Raw genomic sequence first — 17376 nt, forward strand, 5'->3', positions numbered from 1 at the left:
AGCCCCCCAAAATCCCCCCATATCCCCCCATACCCCCCATTCCCCCCCCCCACGACCCCACATCCCTCCCATACCCCCCCCATACCCCCCCATCCTCCCCCACCACCCCACATCCCCCCCCACATCCCCCCCCCACGACCCCCCATACCCCCCGAACCCCCCATATCCCCCCATATCCCCCCCCACCCCCCCCACGTTCCCCCCATCCCCCCCCACCCCCAGCCCCCCAAAATCCCCCCACACCCCCCCCATCCCCCCCATCCCCCCCCCACGACCCCACACCGATCCCCTCTACCCCCCCATCCCCCCCCCCCACGACCCCCCATCCCTCCCATACCCCCCCCATACCCCCCCCATCCTCCCCCACCACCCCACATCCCCCCCACATCCCCCCCCCACGACCCCCCATACCCCCCCATACCCCCCATATCCCCCCATATCCTCCCCCACCCCCCCCACGACCCCCCATCCCCCCCCACCCCCAGCCCCCCAAAATTCCCCCACACCCCCCCATCCCCCCCCATCCCCCCCCCACGACCCCACATCGATCCCCTCTACCCCCACATCCCCCCCCCCCACGGCCCCACATCCCCCCCACCCCCAGCCCCCCCAAATCCCCCCATACCCCCCCCCATACCCCCCCATCCTCCCCCACCACCCCACATCCCCCCACACATCCCCCCCCCGCGACCCCCCATCCCCCCCACCCCCCTCCCCCACATCCCCCCCCCTCTACCCCCCATACTCCCCCCCATCCCCCCCCACGACCCCCCATACCCCCCATATCCCCCCATATCCCCCCCACCCCCCCCCACGACCCCCCCATCCCCCCCACCCCCAGCCCCCCCAAAATCCCCCCATACCCCCCCATACCCCCCATTCCCCCCCCCCACGACCCCACATCCCTCCCATACCCCCCCCATACCCCCCCATCCTCCCCCACCACCCCACATCCCCCCCACATCCCCCCCCCACGACCCCCCATACCCCCCATATCCCCCCATATCCCCCCCCACCCCCCCCACGACCCCCCATCCCCCCCACCCCTAGCCCCCCAAAATCCCCCCACACCCCCCCCATCCCCCCCCACGACCCCACATCGATCCCCTCTACCCCCCCATCCCCCCCCCATGTCCCCACATCGCCCCCCCTCTACCCCCATATCCCCCCCCCCACGACCCCCCATCCCCCCCTCCCCCACATCCCCCCCCCACATCCCTCCCATACCCCCCCACGACCCCACATCCCCCCCACCCCCAGCCCCCCAAAATCCCCCCCACACCCCCCCCCATCCCCCCCCCACGACCCCACATTGCCCCCCTCTACCCCCATATCCCCCCCCACGACCCCCCAGCCCATCCCCCCCACCCCCAGCCCCCCAAAATCCCCCCACACCCCCCCATCCCCCCCCATCCCCCCCCCACGACCCCACACCGATCCCCTCTACCCCCCCATCCCCCCCCCCCCCACGACCCCCCATCCCCCCCACCCCCCAGCCCCCCAAAATCCCCCCATACCCCCCCATACCCCCCATTCCCCCCCCCACGACCCCACATCCCTCCCATACCCCCCCCCATACCCCCCCATCCTCCCCCACCACCCCACATCCCCCCCCCCATGTCCCCACATCGCCCCCCTCTACCCCCATATCCCCCCCCCACGACCCCCCATCCCCCCCCTCCCCCACATCCCCCCCCCACATCCCTCCCATACCCCCCCACGACCCCCCATCCCCCCCCACCCCCGGCCCCCCCAAAATCCCCCCATCCCCCCCTCATCCCCCCCATCCCCCCCTCACGACCCCACATTGCCCCCCTCTACCACCATATCCCCCCCCACGACCCCACATCCCTCCCGTACCCCCTCCTCTACCCCCCATCCCCCCCCTCTACCCCCCATAAGCCCCCAAATCCCCCCCCATCCCCCCCGACCCCCCATACCCCCCCACGACCCCACATCCCCCCCCCTCTACCCCCCCATACCCCCCCATCCCCCCCCCACCACCCCACATCCCCCCTCATGACCCCCCATACCCCCCATATCCCCCCATATTCCCCCCCCACCCCCCATACCCCCCCCATACCCCCCATCCCCCCCCACGACCCCCCATATCCCCCCATATCCCCCCATATCCCCCGCCACCCCCCATACCCCCCCCATCCCCCCCCTCTGCCCCCCATAAGCCCCCAAATCCCCCCCCATACCCCCCATACCCCCCATATCCCCCCCCACGACCCCCCATCCCCCCCCCCCCCACCTTCTCCACCAGTTGCTGCAGGGCGCTGCTGGACTCCCCGAACTCCTTGGCGCCGACGCTGCGGGAGGCGTCGAGCAGCAGGAAAACGTTCAGAGCCGCGCCGGCCTCCACCCGGATGCGCCGCTTCTCCGTCGGGTCTGCGGGCGACACACGGCGCTGCCCCACAGCGGCCCCACGGCTGCCCCATAGATACCCCATAGCAGCCCCACGGCGGCCCCATGGCTGCCCTATAGATACCCCATAGCAGCCCCCACAGCAGCCCTATAGCTGCCCTATAGATACCCCATAGCAGTCCCACAGCAGCCCTATAGCTGCCCTATAGATACCCCATAGCAGCCCCACAGCAGCCCTATAGCTGCCCTATAGGTACCCCCATAGCAGCCCCACAGTGGCCCCACGGCTGCCCTATAGATACCCCATAGCAGCCCCACAGCAGCCCTATAGCTGCCCTATAGGTACCCCATAGCAGCCCCACAACGGCCCCGCGGCTGCCCTATAGATACCCCATAGCAGTCCCACAGCAGCCCTATAGCTGCCCTATAGATACCCTATAGCAGCCCCATGGTGGCCCCGCGGCTGCCCTATAGGTACCCCATAGCAGCCCCATGGTGGCCCCACGGCTGCCCTATAGATACCCCATAGCAGCCCCACAGCAGCCCTATAGCTGCCCTATAGATACCCCATAGCAGCCCCACAGCGGCCCCTATAGCTGCCCTATAGATATCCTATAGCAGCCCCACAGCGGCCCCACGGCTGCCCTATAGATACCCCATAGCAGTCCCACAGCAGCCCTATAGCTGCCCTATAGGTACCCCATAGCAGCCCCACAACGGCCCCCGCGGCTGCCCTATAGATACCCCATAGCAGTCCCACAGCAGCCCTATAGCTGCCCTATAGATACCCTATAGCAGCCCCACAGCGGCCCCACGGCTGCCCTATAGATACCCCATAGCAGCCCCCACAGCAGCCCTATAGCTGCCCTATAGGTACCCCATAGCAGCCCCACGGCGGCCCCATGGCTGCCCTATAGATACCCCATAGCAGCCCCACAGCAGCCCTATAGCTGCCCTATAGGTACCCCATAGCAGCCCCACAGCGGCCCTATAGCTGCCCTATAGATACCCTATAGCAGCCCCACAGCGGCCCCACGGCTGCCCTATAGATACCCCATAGCAGCCCCACAACGGCCCTATAGCTGCCCTATAGATACCCCATAGCAGCCCCATGGTGGCCCCCGCGGCTGCCCTATAGATACCCCATAGCAGCCCCACAGCAGCCCTATAGCTGCCCTATAGATACCCCATAGCAGTCCCACAGCAGCCCTATAGCTGCCCTATAGATACCCCATAGCAGCCCCACAGCAGCCCTATAGCTGCCCTATAGGTACCCCATAGCAGCCCCACAGTGGCCCCACGGCTGCCCTATAGATACCCCATAGCAGCCCCACAGCAGCCCTATAGCTGCCCTATAGGTACCCCATAGCAGCCCCACAACGGCCCCGCGGCTGCCTATAGATACCCCATAGCAGTCCCACAGCAGCCCTATAGCTGCCCTATAGATACCCTATAGCAGCCCCATGGTGGCCCCCGCGGCTGCCCTATAGGTACCCCATAGCAGCCCCATGGTGGCCCCACGGCTGCCCTATAGATACCCCATAGCAGCCCCACAGCAGCCCTATAGCTGCCCTATAGATACCCCATAGCAGCCCCACAGCGGCCCTATAGCTGCCCTATAGATATCCTATAGCAGCCCCACAGCGGCCCCACGGCTGCCCTATAGATACCCCATAGCAGTCCCACAGCAGCCCTATAGCTGCCCTATAGGTACCCCATAGCAGCCCCACAACGGCCCCGCGGCTGCCCTATAGATACCCCATAGCAGTCCCACAGCAGCCCTATAGCTGCCCTATAGATACCCTATAGCAGCCCCACAGCGGCCCCACGGCTGCCCTATAGATACCCCATAGCAGCCCCACAGCAGCCCTATAGCTGCCCTATAGGTACCCCATAGCAGCCCCACGGCGGCCCCATGGCTGCCCTATAGATACCCCATAGCAGCCCCACAGCAGCCCTATAGCTGCCCTATAGGTACCCCATAGCAGCCCCACAGCGGCCCTATAGCTGCCCTATAGATACCCTATAGCAGCCCCACAGCGGCCCCACGGCTGCCCTATAGATACCCCATAGCAGCCCCACAACGGCCCTATAGCTGCCCTATAGATACCCCATAGCAGCCCCATGGTGGCCCCCGCGGCTGCCCTATAGATACCCCATAGCAGCCCCACAGCAGCCCTATAGCTGCCCTATAGATACCCCATAGCAGCCCCACAGCGGCCCTATAGCTGCCCTATAGATACCCCATAGCAGCCCCACAGCAGCCCTATAGCTGCCCCATAGATACCCCATAGCAGCCCCACAGCGGCCCTATAGCTGCCCTATAGATACCCCATAGCAGCCCCACAGCAGCCCTATAGCTGCCCTATAGATACCCCATAGCAGTCCCACAGCAGCCCTATAGCTGCCCTATAGATACCCTATAGCAGCCCCACAGCGGCCCCCACGGCTGCCCTATAGGTACCCCCATAGCAGCCCCACAACGGCCCCGCGGCTGCCCTATAGATACCCCATAGCAGCCCCATGGTGGCCCCACGGCTGCCCTATAGATACCCCATAGCAGCCCCACAGCAGCCCTATAGCTGCCCCATAGATACCCTATAGCAGCCCCACAGCGGCCCCACGGCTGCCCTATAGATACCCCATAGCAGCCCCACAGCGGCCCCATGGCTGCCCTATAGATACCCCATAGCAGTCCCCACAGCAGCCCTATAGCTGCCCTATAGATACCCTATAGCAGCCCCACAGCGGCCCCACGGCTGCCCTATAGGTACCCCATAGCAGCCCCACAACGGCCCCGCGGCTGCCCTATAGATACCCCATAGCAGCCCCATGGTGGCCCACGGCTGCCCTATAGATACCCCATAGCAGCCCCACAGCGGCCCTATAGCTGCCCTATAGAAACCCCATAGCAGCCCCACAGCAGCCCTATAGCTGCCCTGTAGATACCCCATAGCAGCCTCACAGCGGCCCTATAGCTGCCCCATGGATGTCCTATAGCTGTCCCATACATGTCCTATAGCAGCCCCATAGCGGCCCCATAGATGTCCTATAGATACCCCATGGCGGCCCCATAGATGTCCTATAGGAACCCCATGGTGGCCCCATAAGATATCCTATAACTGCCCCATGGTGGCTCCATAGATGTCCTATAGCAGCCCCATAGCGGCCCCATAGATGTCCTATAGCGGCCCCATGGTGGCCCCATAGATGCCCCATAGATATCCTATACCGGCCCCATAGCGGCCCCATAGATGTCCTATAGCTACCCATAGCGGTCCCACCCCATACCCCCCATACTCCCCATACCCACCCACCCCATACCCCCCATACCCCCCATACCCCCCATACCCCCCATACCCCCCCAAACCCCCATACCCCCCACACCCCCCATACCCCCACATCCCCCATACCCCCCACCCCCCCATACCCCCATACCCCCCCACACCCCCCATATCCCCCCATACCCCCCAAACCCCCCCACACCCCCCATACCCCCATACCCCCATACCCCCATACCCCCACACCCCCCATACCCCCACACCCCCCATACCCCCATACCCCCCAACCCCCATACTCCCCATACCCCCCATATCCCTCCAAACCCCCCCCCAACCCACCCCAAACCCCCCAAACCCCCCACACCACCCATATCCCCCATATCCCCCATATCCCCCATACCCCCATACCCCCATACCCCCCATACCCCCCACATCCCCCCACACCCCCACACCCCCCATACCCCCCACCCACCCCACACCCCCCATATCCCCCCATATCCCCCATACCCCCCATACCCCCCAATACCCCCCATACCCCCATACCCCCCCACCCACCCCACACCCCCCACACCCCCCATACCCCCCACACCCCCCATACCCCCACACCCCCCATACCCCCACACCCCCCATACCCCCCAAATCCCCCCATATCCCCCATATCCCCCATACCCCCATATCCCCCATACCCCCATACCCCCCATACCCCCCCATACCCCCCACACCCCCCATACCCCCCCACACCCCCCATATCCCCCATACCCCCAATACCCCCCCATACCCCCCCATACCCCCCCATACCCCCATACCCCCCTAACCCCCCATACCCCCCCCATACCCACCCCATACCCCCCATACCCCCCATACCACCCAAATCCCCCCAGATCCCCCATACCCCCCATACCCCCCAATACCCCCCCATACCCCCCATACCCCCCATACCCCCCAAATCCCCCCATATCCCCCATACCCCCCCATACCCCCCATACCCCCCATACCCCCCCACACCCCCCATACCCCCCAAATCCCCCCATATCCCCCATACCTCCCATACCCCCCACATCCCCCCCATACCCCCACACCCCCCATACCCACCCCATACCCCCCATACCCCCCACACCCCCCATACCCCCAATACCCCCCCACCCACCCCACCCCACCCCCCACACCCCCCATACCCCCCCACCCACCCCACACCCCCCACACCCCCATACCCCCCACACCCCCCATACCCCCAATACCCCCCCATACCCCCCAATACCCCCCCCACCCACCCCACACCCCCCACACCCCCCATACCCCCCACACCCCCCATATCCCCCCCATATCCCCCACACCCCCCATACCCCCCATATCCCCCATACCCCCCATACCCCCACATCCCCCCACATTCCCCATACCCCCCTTACCCCCCATACCCCCCATATCCCCCCATACCCACCCCATACCCCCCATACCCCCCATACCCCCCAAATCCCCCCATATCCCCATACCCCCATACCCCCCATACCCCCCATACCCCCCACACCCCCCCACACCCACCCCATACCCCCCATATCCCTCCATACCCCCCCTACCCACCCCATATGCCCCATCCCCCCCACATCCCCCACATCCCCCCATACCCCCCATACCCACCCCATACCCCCCATACCCCCATATCCCCCCATACCCCCCATACCCCCCCCATACCCCCCATACCCCCATACCCCCCATATCCCCCATACATCCCATACCCCCCCATACCCCCCACATCCCCCCACACCCCCCATACCCCCCCATACCCCCCATACCCCCCATATCCCCCACACCCCCCATACCCCCCATACCCCCCATACCCCCCACACCCCCCCACACCCACCCCATACCCCCCATACCCCCCATACCCACCCCCCACCCCCCCGCCCCCACACACCATGGGTGCTGCTGCTGTCCGCCCGCTCCACGCTTTGGCTCAGTGAAGCCATGAAGGACGACGCGACGTCCTCAGGGGTATCGAACGAATAGGGGTCTGGGGGGGGGGGAGCGTCACCCCATAGCGCCCCATAGACCCCAAAGACCCCATAGAGACCTATTGAGTCCCATAGACCGCATCGAGCCCCATAGATACCCATAAATCGCACAGAGCCCCATTGAGTCCCATAGAGCAGCATAGCGCCCCATGGAGACCAATAGACTCCATAGAACCCCATTCAGCCCCATAGACCCCATAGAGACCCATAGACCCCATAGAACCCCACAGAGCCCCATAGAGCCCCATAGACCCCTTAGACCCATAGAATACCATAGAGCCCCATAGCGACCCATAGAGCCCCATAGAGCCCCATAGAGCCCTTAGACCCCATACAATACCATAGTGCCCCATAGCGACCCATAGAGCCCCATAAAGCCCTTAGACCCCATACAATACCATAGAGCCCCATAGCGACCCATAGTGCCCCATAGAGCCCTTAGACCCCATAGAATACCATAGAGCCCTACAGAGACCCATAGAGACCCATAGACCCCTTAGACCCCATACAATACCATAGAGCCCCATAGCGACCCATAGAGCCCCATAGAGCCCCATAGAGCCCTTAGACCCCATAGAGCCCCATAGAGCCCCATAGAGCCCCATATCCCCCCATACCCCCATATCCCCCCACATCTCCCATATCCCCCCACATCCCCAATACCACCCCCATATCCACCCCTCCCCCTAAAGAAACCCCAACCCCCCCCCATAAGCCCCCCCATAAGCCCCTCCATAACCCCCCCATAACCCCCCCTACAACCCCCACCCCATAACTTCCCCTATAACCCCACCCATAACTTCCCCCATAAACCCCCTATAACCCCCCCAATAACCCCCCTTTACCCCCCCATAACCCCCCCTATAACCCCCACTTAACTTCCCCCATAACCCCCATAACTTCCCCTATAACCCCCCCCATAACCCCCCTCTAACCCCCCATAACCCCCCCTATAACCCCCCCATAACCCCCCTCTAACCTCCCATAATCCCCCCTATAACCCCCCCCTCATAACCCCCCACAACCCCCCCTATTAACCCCCGCCATCACCCCCCCATAACCCCCGCCCCATAACCCCCCTATAACGCCCCCCTATAACCCCCCCCCATAGCCCCCCATAACCCCCCCATAACCCCCCCTATAACCCCCCCATAACCCCCCATAACCCCCCCATAACGCCCACTTAACCCCCCTCTAAGCCTCCATCACCCCCCCATAACCCCCCCATAACCCCCCCATAACCCCCTCATAACCCCCTTTTACCCCCCCATACACCCCCCATCACCCCCCTATAACCCCCCATCACCCCCCCATCACCCTCCCCATAAGCCCCCTATAACCCCCCCATCATCCCCCATACCCCCCCAAAACTCCCCCATAACCCCCCATCACCCCCCCTATAACCCCCCCCCATAACCCCCCTATAACCCCCGCCCCATAACCCCCCCCATCACCCCCCATAACCCCCCTTTACCCCCCCATAAGCCCCCCTATAACCCCCCCCATAACCCCCCCATAATCCCCCCTATAACCCCCCCTCATAACCCCCCCATAACCCCCCCTTAACCCCCCTCTAAACCCCCATCACCCCCCATAACCCCCCTTTACCCCCCTTTACCCCCCATAACCCCCCTATAACCCCCCATAACCCCCCCATCACCCCCCCATAAGCCCCCTATAACCCCCCCATCATCCCCATACCCCCCCCAAAACTCCCCCCATAACCCCCCCATCACCCCCCCATAACCCCCCTATAACCCCCCATAACCCCCCCATAACCCCCCATAACCCCCCTATAACCCCCATAACCCCCCCTCATAACCCCCCATAACCCCCCATAACCCCCCATAACCCCCCCATAACCCCCCTATAACCCCCCCATAACCCCCCCTCATAACCTCCCCATAACCCCCCCATAACCCCTCTCTAACCCCCCATCATCCCCCATAACCCCCCATAACCCCCCTTTACCCCCCCATAACCCCCCTTTACCCCCCCATAACCCCCCATCACCCCCCATAAGCCCCCTATAACCCCCCATACCCCCCCCAAAACTCCCCCATAACCCCCCCATAACTTCCCCCATAAGCCCCCCTATAACCCCCCATAACCCCCCCATAACGCTCCCTATAACCCCCGCCCCATAACCCCCCATAACCCCCCATAACCCCCCTTACCCCCCCCATAACCCCCCTATAACCCCCCCATAACCCCCCATCACCCTCCATACCCCCCCAATAACCCCCCCCATAACCCCCCACATACCCCCCCCAAAACTCCCCCCATACCCCCCCTATAACCCCCCACCATAACCCCCCCTTACCCCCCCATAACCCCCCATAACCCCCCATAACCCCCTTTACCCCCCCATAAGCCCCCTATAAACCCCCCCATAACCCCCCATACCCCCCCCAAAACTCCCCCCATAACCCCCCCAAAACCCCCCCATAATCACCCCTATAACCCCCCTCATAACCCCCCATAACCCCCCCTATAACCCCCATCCCATAACCCCCCCATCACCCCCCATAACCCCCCATCATCCCCCATAAGCCCCCTATAACCCCCCCATAACCCCCCATACCCCCCAAAAACTCCCCCCAATACCCCCCCCCATAACCCCCCCCATAACCCCCCCCATAACCCCCCATAACCCCCCCTATAACCCCCCCTCATAACCCCCCCATAACCCCCCCTTAACCCCCCTCTAAACCCCCATCACCCCCATAACCCCCCTTTACCCCCCTTTACCCCCCATAACCCCCCCCATAACCCCCCTATAACCCCCATAACCCCCCCATCACCCCCCCCTTAAGCCCCCTATAACCCCCCCATCATCCCCTATACCCCCCCCAAAACTCCCCCCATAACCCCCCATAACCCCCCCATAACCCCCCTATAACCCCCCCATAACCCCCCCTCATAACCTCCCCATAACCCCCCCATAACCCCTCTCTAACCCCCCATCATCCCCCATAACCCCCATAACCCCCCCATAACCCCCCTCTAAGCCCCCATCACCCCCCCATAACCCCCCCCCATAACCCCCTCATAAACCCCCTTTTACCCCCCCATAACCCCCCTTTACCCCCCATCCCCCCCCATAACCCCCCATAACCCCCCATCACCCTCCCCATAAGCCCCCTATAACCCCCCCATCATCCCCCATACCCCCCCAAAACTCCCCCATAACCCCCCCATCACCCCCCCCTATAACCCCCCCCATAACCCCCCCTATAACCCCCCGCCCCATAACCCCCCCATCACCCCCCATAACCCCCCTTTACCCCCCCATAAGCCCCCCTATAACCCCCCCATAACCCCCCCATAATCCCCCCTATAACCCCCCCCATAACCCCCCATAACCCCCCCTATAACCCCCCCCCATAACCCCCCCTATAACCTCCCCTGTAACCCCCCCATAACCCCCCCATAACCCCCCCTATAACCCCCCCCATAACCCCCCCTACAACCCCCCCCATAACCCCCCTATAACCCCCCCCCATAAGCCCCCCATCACCCCCCCCATAACTCCTCCATAAACCCCCCTATAACCCCCCGCCCCATAACCCCCCTTTACCCCCCCATAACCCCCCCCATGGCCCCCCCTCACCCCTGCACTGCGGTTCGGTCCCGCTCCAGACCCCCCCCTCGAGGCAGCGGCGCACGGCCGAACCCAGCAGCACCAAACCGGAGCCGCAACGGAATCGGACCGAATCCTCCAGGCGGTACCGGGAGCCCTCCTTGCTGCCGCCCGCCGGCACCGGGGGCGCCGGGCAGTCACCGGCTGGGGGGGGGATATGGGGGGGATATGGGGTTGTGGGGGGGGGTATGGGGTCGGGGGGGGGATATGGGGTCGTGGGAGGGGGTATGGGGTTGTGGGGGGGGATATGGGGTCGGGGGAAGGGGTATGGGGTCGGGGGGGGGTATGGGGTCGTGGGAGGGGGGATATGGGGTCGGGGGTCGGGGTATGGGGTCAGGGGGAGGGGATGTGGGGTGGGGTATGGGGGATATGGGGGCTATGGGGTTCTATGGGGTTCTATGGGGTTCTATGGGGTTCTATGGGGTTATATGGGTTTATATGGGGGATATGGGGTTATGTGGGGTTATATGGGGGATATGGGGTTATATGGGGTTATATGGGGCTATATGGGGGATATGGGGTTCTATTGGGTTCTATGGGGCTATATGGGGTTCTATGGGGTTATATGGGGGATATGGGGTTATGTGGGGTTATATGGGGTTATATGGGATTATATGGGGTTATATGGGGTTCTATGGGGTTCTATGGGGCTATATGGGGTTATTTGGGGGATATGGGGATATATGGAGTTATATGGGGCTATATGGGGGATATGGGGTTATATGGGGTTATATGGGGTTATATGGGGCTATATGGGGTTATATGGGGCTATATGGGGGCTATGGGGTTCTATGGGGTTCTATGGGGCTATATGGGGTTCTATGGGGTTCTATGGGGTTCTATGGGTTATATGGGGGCTATGGGGTTATATGGGGTTATATGGGGTTATATGGGGCTATATGGGGTTATATGGGGCTCTATGGGGCTATATGGGGGATATGGGGTTATATGGGGTTATATGGGGGGCCATGGGGTTATATGGGGTTATATGGGGTTATATGGGGGATATGGGTTTCTATGGGGTTCTATGGGGGATATGGGGTTATATGGGGTTATATGGGGGATATGGGGCTATATGGGGTTCTATGGGGTTCTATGGGGCTATATGGGGTTCTATGGGTTTCTATGGGGTTCTATGGGCTATATGGGGCTGTGGGCCCCCCCAAGGCCCCGTTTTGTGGCCGGCAGGGGGGCGCTGCACCCACATCCATCGTCGCACACCGCGGTGACGCCGCTCCATTTCCCCCCCGGGCCGCAGCTCCGGTTCTGGAGCCCCGCAGCGAGAAGCCGTCGAAGCAGCGGAAGTGAAGGACGGAACCGGGCGGGTAACGGGGGAGCCGGGGCCACAGGGCGCCGTGCTCCAGGTCCTGCGGGGCCGGGCACCACGCGGCTGCGGGAGCGACCACGGGGAACGTGGGGACACGAGGGGACGCATAGGGAGCCATAGGGAAACATGGGGACCCATTCGGATCCATGGGGGACACATGGGGGCACATAGGGACACATGGGGGACACATGGGGACCCGTTCGGATCCATGGGGACACATGGGGACCCATAGGGACCCATTAAGATCCATGGGGACACATGGGGACACATGGGGACCCCGTTCGGATCCATGGGGACACATGGGGGACCCATAGGGACCCATTAAGATCCATGGGGACACATGGGGACACATAGGGACACATGGGGACACATAGGGACCCATTCAGATCCATGGGGACACATGGGGGCACATAGGGGACACATGGGGACACATGGGGACCCATTCAGATCCATGGGGACACATGGGGACCCAGAGGGACCCATTAAGATCCATGGGGACCTATAGGGACACATGGGGGACACATAGGGACCCATTCAGATCCATGGGGACACATGGGGACACATAGGGACACATGGGGACACATAGGGACCCATTCAGATCCATGGGGACACATGGGGGCACATAGGGACACATGGGGACACATGGGGACCCATTCAATTCCATGGGGACACATAGGGACACATGGGGACACATGGGGACCCGTTCGGATCCATGGGGACACATGGGGACCCATAGGGACCCATTAAGATCCATGGGGACACATGGGGACACATAGGGACACATAGGGACACATGGGGACCCATTCGGATCCATGGGGACACATGGGGGCACATAGGGACACATGGGGACACATGGGGGACCCATTCGGATCCATGGGGACACATGGGGGGGGACCCAGAGGGACCCATTAAGATCCATGGGGGACCTATAGGGACACATGGGGACACATAGGGACCCATTCAGATCCATGGGGACACATGGGGATACATAGGGACACATGGGGACCCGTTCGGATCCATGGGGACACATAGGGACACATGGGGACCCATGAGGACCCATTAAGATCCATGGGGACACATGGGGACCCATAGGGACACATGGGGGCATATAGGGACACAAGGGGACCCCATAGGGACACATGGGGACCATAGGGACACAAGGGGACCCCATAGGGACACATGGGGACCCATAGGGACCCATAGGGACACATGGGGGCCCATAGGGACACATGGGGACCCATAGGGACACAAGGGGACCCCATAGGGACTCATTCAGATCCATGGGGACCCATGGGGACACATGGTGACCCACAGGGATTCTTAGGGACACATGGGGACCCACAGGGGCACATAGGGGCACATGGGGACCCATTCAGATCCATGGGGACCCATAGGGACCCCATAGGGACACATGGGGGACCCATAGGGACCCATTAAGATCCATGGGGACACATGGGGGCACATGGGGACCCATTCAGATCCATGGGGACCAATAGGGACACATGGGGGACCCCATAGGGACTCATTCAGATCCATGGGGACCCATAGGGACCCAGAGGGACACATCGGGGCCCATGGGGACCCTTTAAGATCCATGGGGACCCATAGGGACACATGGGGACACATAGGGACCCATTCAGATCCATGGGGACCCACAGGGACACATGGGGACTCATGGGGACACATAGGGACCCATAGGGACACATGGGGACACATGGGGACTCATGGGGACACATGGGGACCCATAGGGACTCTTAGGGGCACATGGGGACAAACAGAGACCCATAGGGACAAACAGTGACCCATTAAGATCCATGGGGACCCATAGGGACCCATAGGGACACATGGGGACCCATAGGGACACATGGGGACTCATGGGGACACATGGGGACCCATAGGGACTCTTAGGGGCACATGGGGACAAACAGAGACCCATAGGGACAAACAGTGACCCATTAAGATCCATGGGGACCCATAGGGACCCATAGGGACACATGGGGACACATAGAAACCCATAGGGACCCATTAAGATCCATGGGGACCCATAGGGAGACATGGGGACACATGGAGACCCATAGGGACCCATAGGGACCAATGCTGGGACCCATAGGGACTCATAGAGAATAAGGGTGCCTATGAAAGCCACTGAGTCTCCATGGAGACCCACAGAGAGCCATAGGGACCCACAGGAACCCATAGGAAACCACAGCGCCCACCAGTGGCCATGGAGAGCTATAGCAACCCCAGAGCGCCCCATAGAGACCCCATGAAGACCCCATACCGCCCTATAGAGTTCCCACCTGGACCCACAGAGACCCCACCTCGACTCCATAACCCCCCCCCTTCCTACCTCTGTACTTGGGGGTCCCGAGCTTGGGCTGCAGCGGCACCCACCACCCATAGAGACCCATAGAGACCCATAGGGAACAATAGGAACCCGTAGAGATTCAGAGAGACCCATAGAAACCCCATAGAGACGCATGAGGCACCGCAGCGCCCCCTACTGGCCATAGAGAGCCATAGCAACCCCAGAGCGCTCCATAGAGACCCCATAGAGACAAGTGGGACCCATAGAGACCCATAGAGGATCATAGAAACCCACTGAGTCTCATAGAGCCCCATAAGGACACATAGGGACCCAGTGGAACCACAGCGCTCCCTAGTGGCCATGGAGAGCTATAGCAACCCCATAGAGAACCCATAGAGACCCCATAAAGGACCCCATAGACACCCCATAACGGCCCATAGAGACCCCACAGAGACCCCATAGAGTCCCCATAGAGACTCATAGGACCCATAGAGACCCATAGAGAAGCAAAAAGACCCATAGAAACCCCATAGAGATGCATGAGGAACCACAGCGCCCCCTACCGGCCGTGGACAGCCATAGCAACCCCATAGAGACCCCATAGAGACCCCATAACGGCCTATAGAGACCCTATAGAGACCCCATAGAGACCCCATAGAGACCCTATAGAGACCCCATAGAGACCCTATAGAGACCCCATAGAGACCCCATATCGGCCCATAGAGACCCTATAGAGACCCAATAGAGACCTCATAGAGACCCATAGAGACCCCATAGAAACCCCATAAAGACCCCACAGAGACCCTATAGAGACCCCATAGAGACCCCCACAGAGACCCCATAACTGCCCATAGAGACCCTATAGAGACGCCATAAAGACAGTATAGAGACCCCACAGAGACCCCATAAAGACCCCATAGAGACCCTATAGAGACCCCATAAAGACCCCATAGAGACCCTATGGAAACCCCATAGAGACCCTATAGAGACCCCATAGAGACCCCATAATGGCCCATAGAAACCCTATAGAGACCCTATAGAGACCCCATAAAGACCCCATAGAGACCCCATAGAGACCCTATGGAGACCCCATAGAAACCCCATAGAGACCCCATAGAGACCCCATAGAGACCCCATAACGGCCTATAGAGACCCCATAGAGACCCCATAACGGCCCATAGAGACCCTATAGAGACCCCATAGAGACCCCATAAAGACCCCATAGAGACCCCATAGAGACCCCATAAAGACCCATAGAGACCCCATAGAAACCCCATAACGGCCCATAGAGACCCCATAGAGACCCCATAACGGCCCATAGAGATCCTATAGAGACCCCATAGAGACCCCATAACGGCCCACAGAGACCCCATAGAGACGCCATAGAGACCCATAGAGACCCCATAACGGCCCATAGAGACCCCATAGAGACTCATAGAGACCCACAGAGACCCCATAGAGACGCCATAGAGACCCATAGAGACCCCATAACGGCCCATAGAGACCCATAGAGACCCCATCTCGCCCCATCCCCCCCCCCTCCCTACCTCTGCACTTGGGGGGTCCCGAGCTCGGGCTGCAGCGGCACCCAGCGGCCGTCCGACCCACAGCTCCGCCTGGCGGTGGGGGTGGGGAAATGCCCGGGGGGGCAGCGGTAGCGCAGCGCCCTCTCCGCCCTCCTCCAGCTCCCCCCAACCGCCGGCGATGGGGATCTGAGCCGGGTCACAGCGGGGGGGCTGGGGGGAGATGGGGGGGGGGGGGGGGGGGGTAGGGGGTCATTTATGGGGTGGGTATGGGGTTATGGGGTCATTTATGGGGTGGGTATGGGGTTATGGGGTCATTTATGGGGTGGGTATGGGGTTATGGGGTCATTTATGGGGTGGGTATGGGGTTATGGGGTCATTTATGGGGTTATGGGGTTATGGGGTGAGTTATGGGGTCATTTATGGGGTGGGTATGGGGTTATGGGGTGGGTGTGGGGTTATGGGATCATTTATGGGGTTATGGGGTCATTTATGGGGTGATGGGGTTATGGGGTCATTTATGGGGTCATTTATGGGGTGTGGGTATGGGGGTTATGGGGTCATTTATGGGGTGATGGGGTCATTTATGGGGTTATGGGGTGGGTATGGGGTGATGGGGTCATTTATGGGGTCATTTATGGGGTGATGAGGTCATTTATGGGGTGAGTTATGGGGGTTATGGGGTGGGTATGGGGTTATGGGGGGGGTATGGGGTTATGGGGTCATTTATGGGGTGAGTTATGGGGTTGTGGGGTCATTTATGGGGTTATGGGGGGGGGTATGGGGTTATGGGGTCATTTATGGGGTTATGGGGTCATTTATGGGGTGATGGGGTGAGTTATGGGGGTGAGTTATGGGGTTATGGGGTGGGTATGGGTTATGGGGTCATTTATGGGGTTATGGGGGGTCATTTAT

At 61.7% G+C, this 17376-nt stretch overlaps 1 protein-coding gene and 1 long non-coding RNA gene across 2 annotated transcripts in view; one reads left to right on the forward strand and one right to left on the reverse strand.

Moving 5' to 3' along the window:
- Window positions 1-17376, reverse strand: part of LOC125686229 (complement factor B-like) — a 57770-nt gene that overhangs the window by 36394 nt on the left and 4000 nt on the right. Inside the window, 6 exon segments of the mRNA XM_048929989.1 lie at window positions 2258-2394; window positions 7564-7659; window positions 11274-11447; window positions 12509-12693; window positions 14981-14990; window positions 16497-16673. Coding sequence (XP_048785946.1) covers window positions 2258-2394; window positions 7564-7659; window positions 11274-11447; window positions 12509-12693; window positions 14981-14990; window positions 16497-16673 — 779 coding nt within the window.
- Window positions 3221-4433, forward strand: LOC125686230 (uncharacterized). Its single transcript, XR_007373715.1, has 3 exons — window positions 3221-3331; window positions 3553-3640; window positions 4081-4433. It is a non-coding gene; the product is annotated as an uncharacterized LOC125686230 (long non-coding RNA).

Source organism: Lagopus muta, chromosome 33 (assembly GCF_023343835.1).
Source record: "Lagopus muta isolate bLagMut1 chromosome 33, bLagMut1 primary, whole genome shotgun sequence".
NCBI lineage: Eukaryota > Metazoa > Chordata > Aves > Galliformes > Phasianidae > Lagopus > Lagopus muta.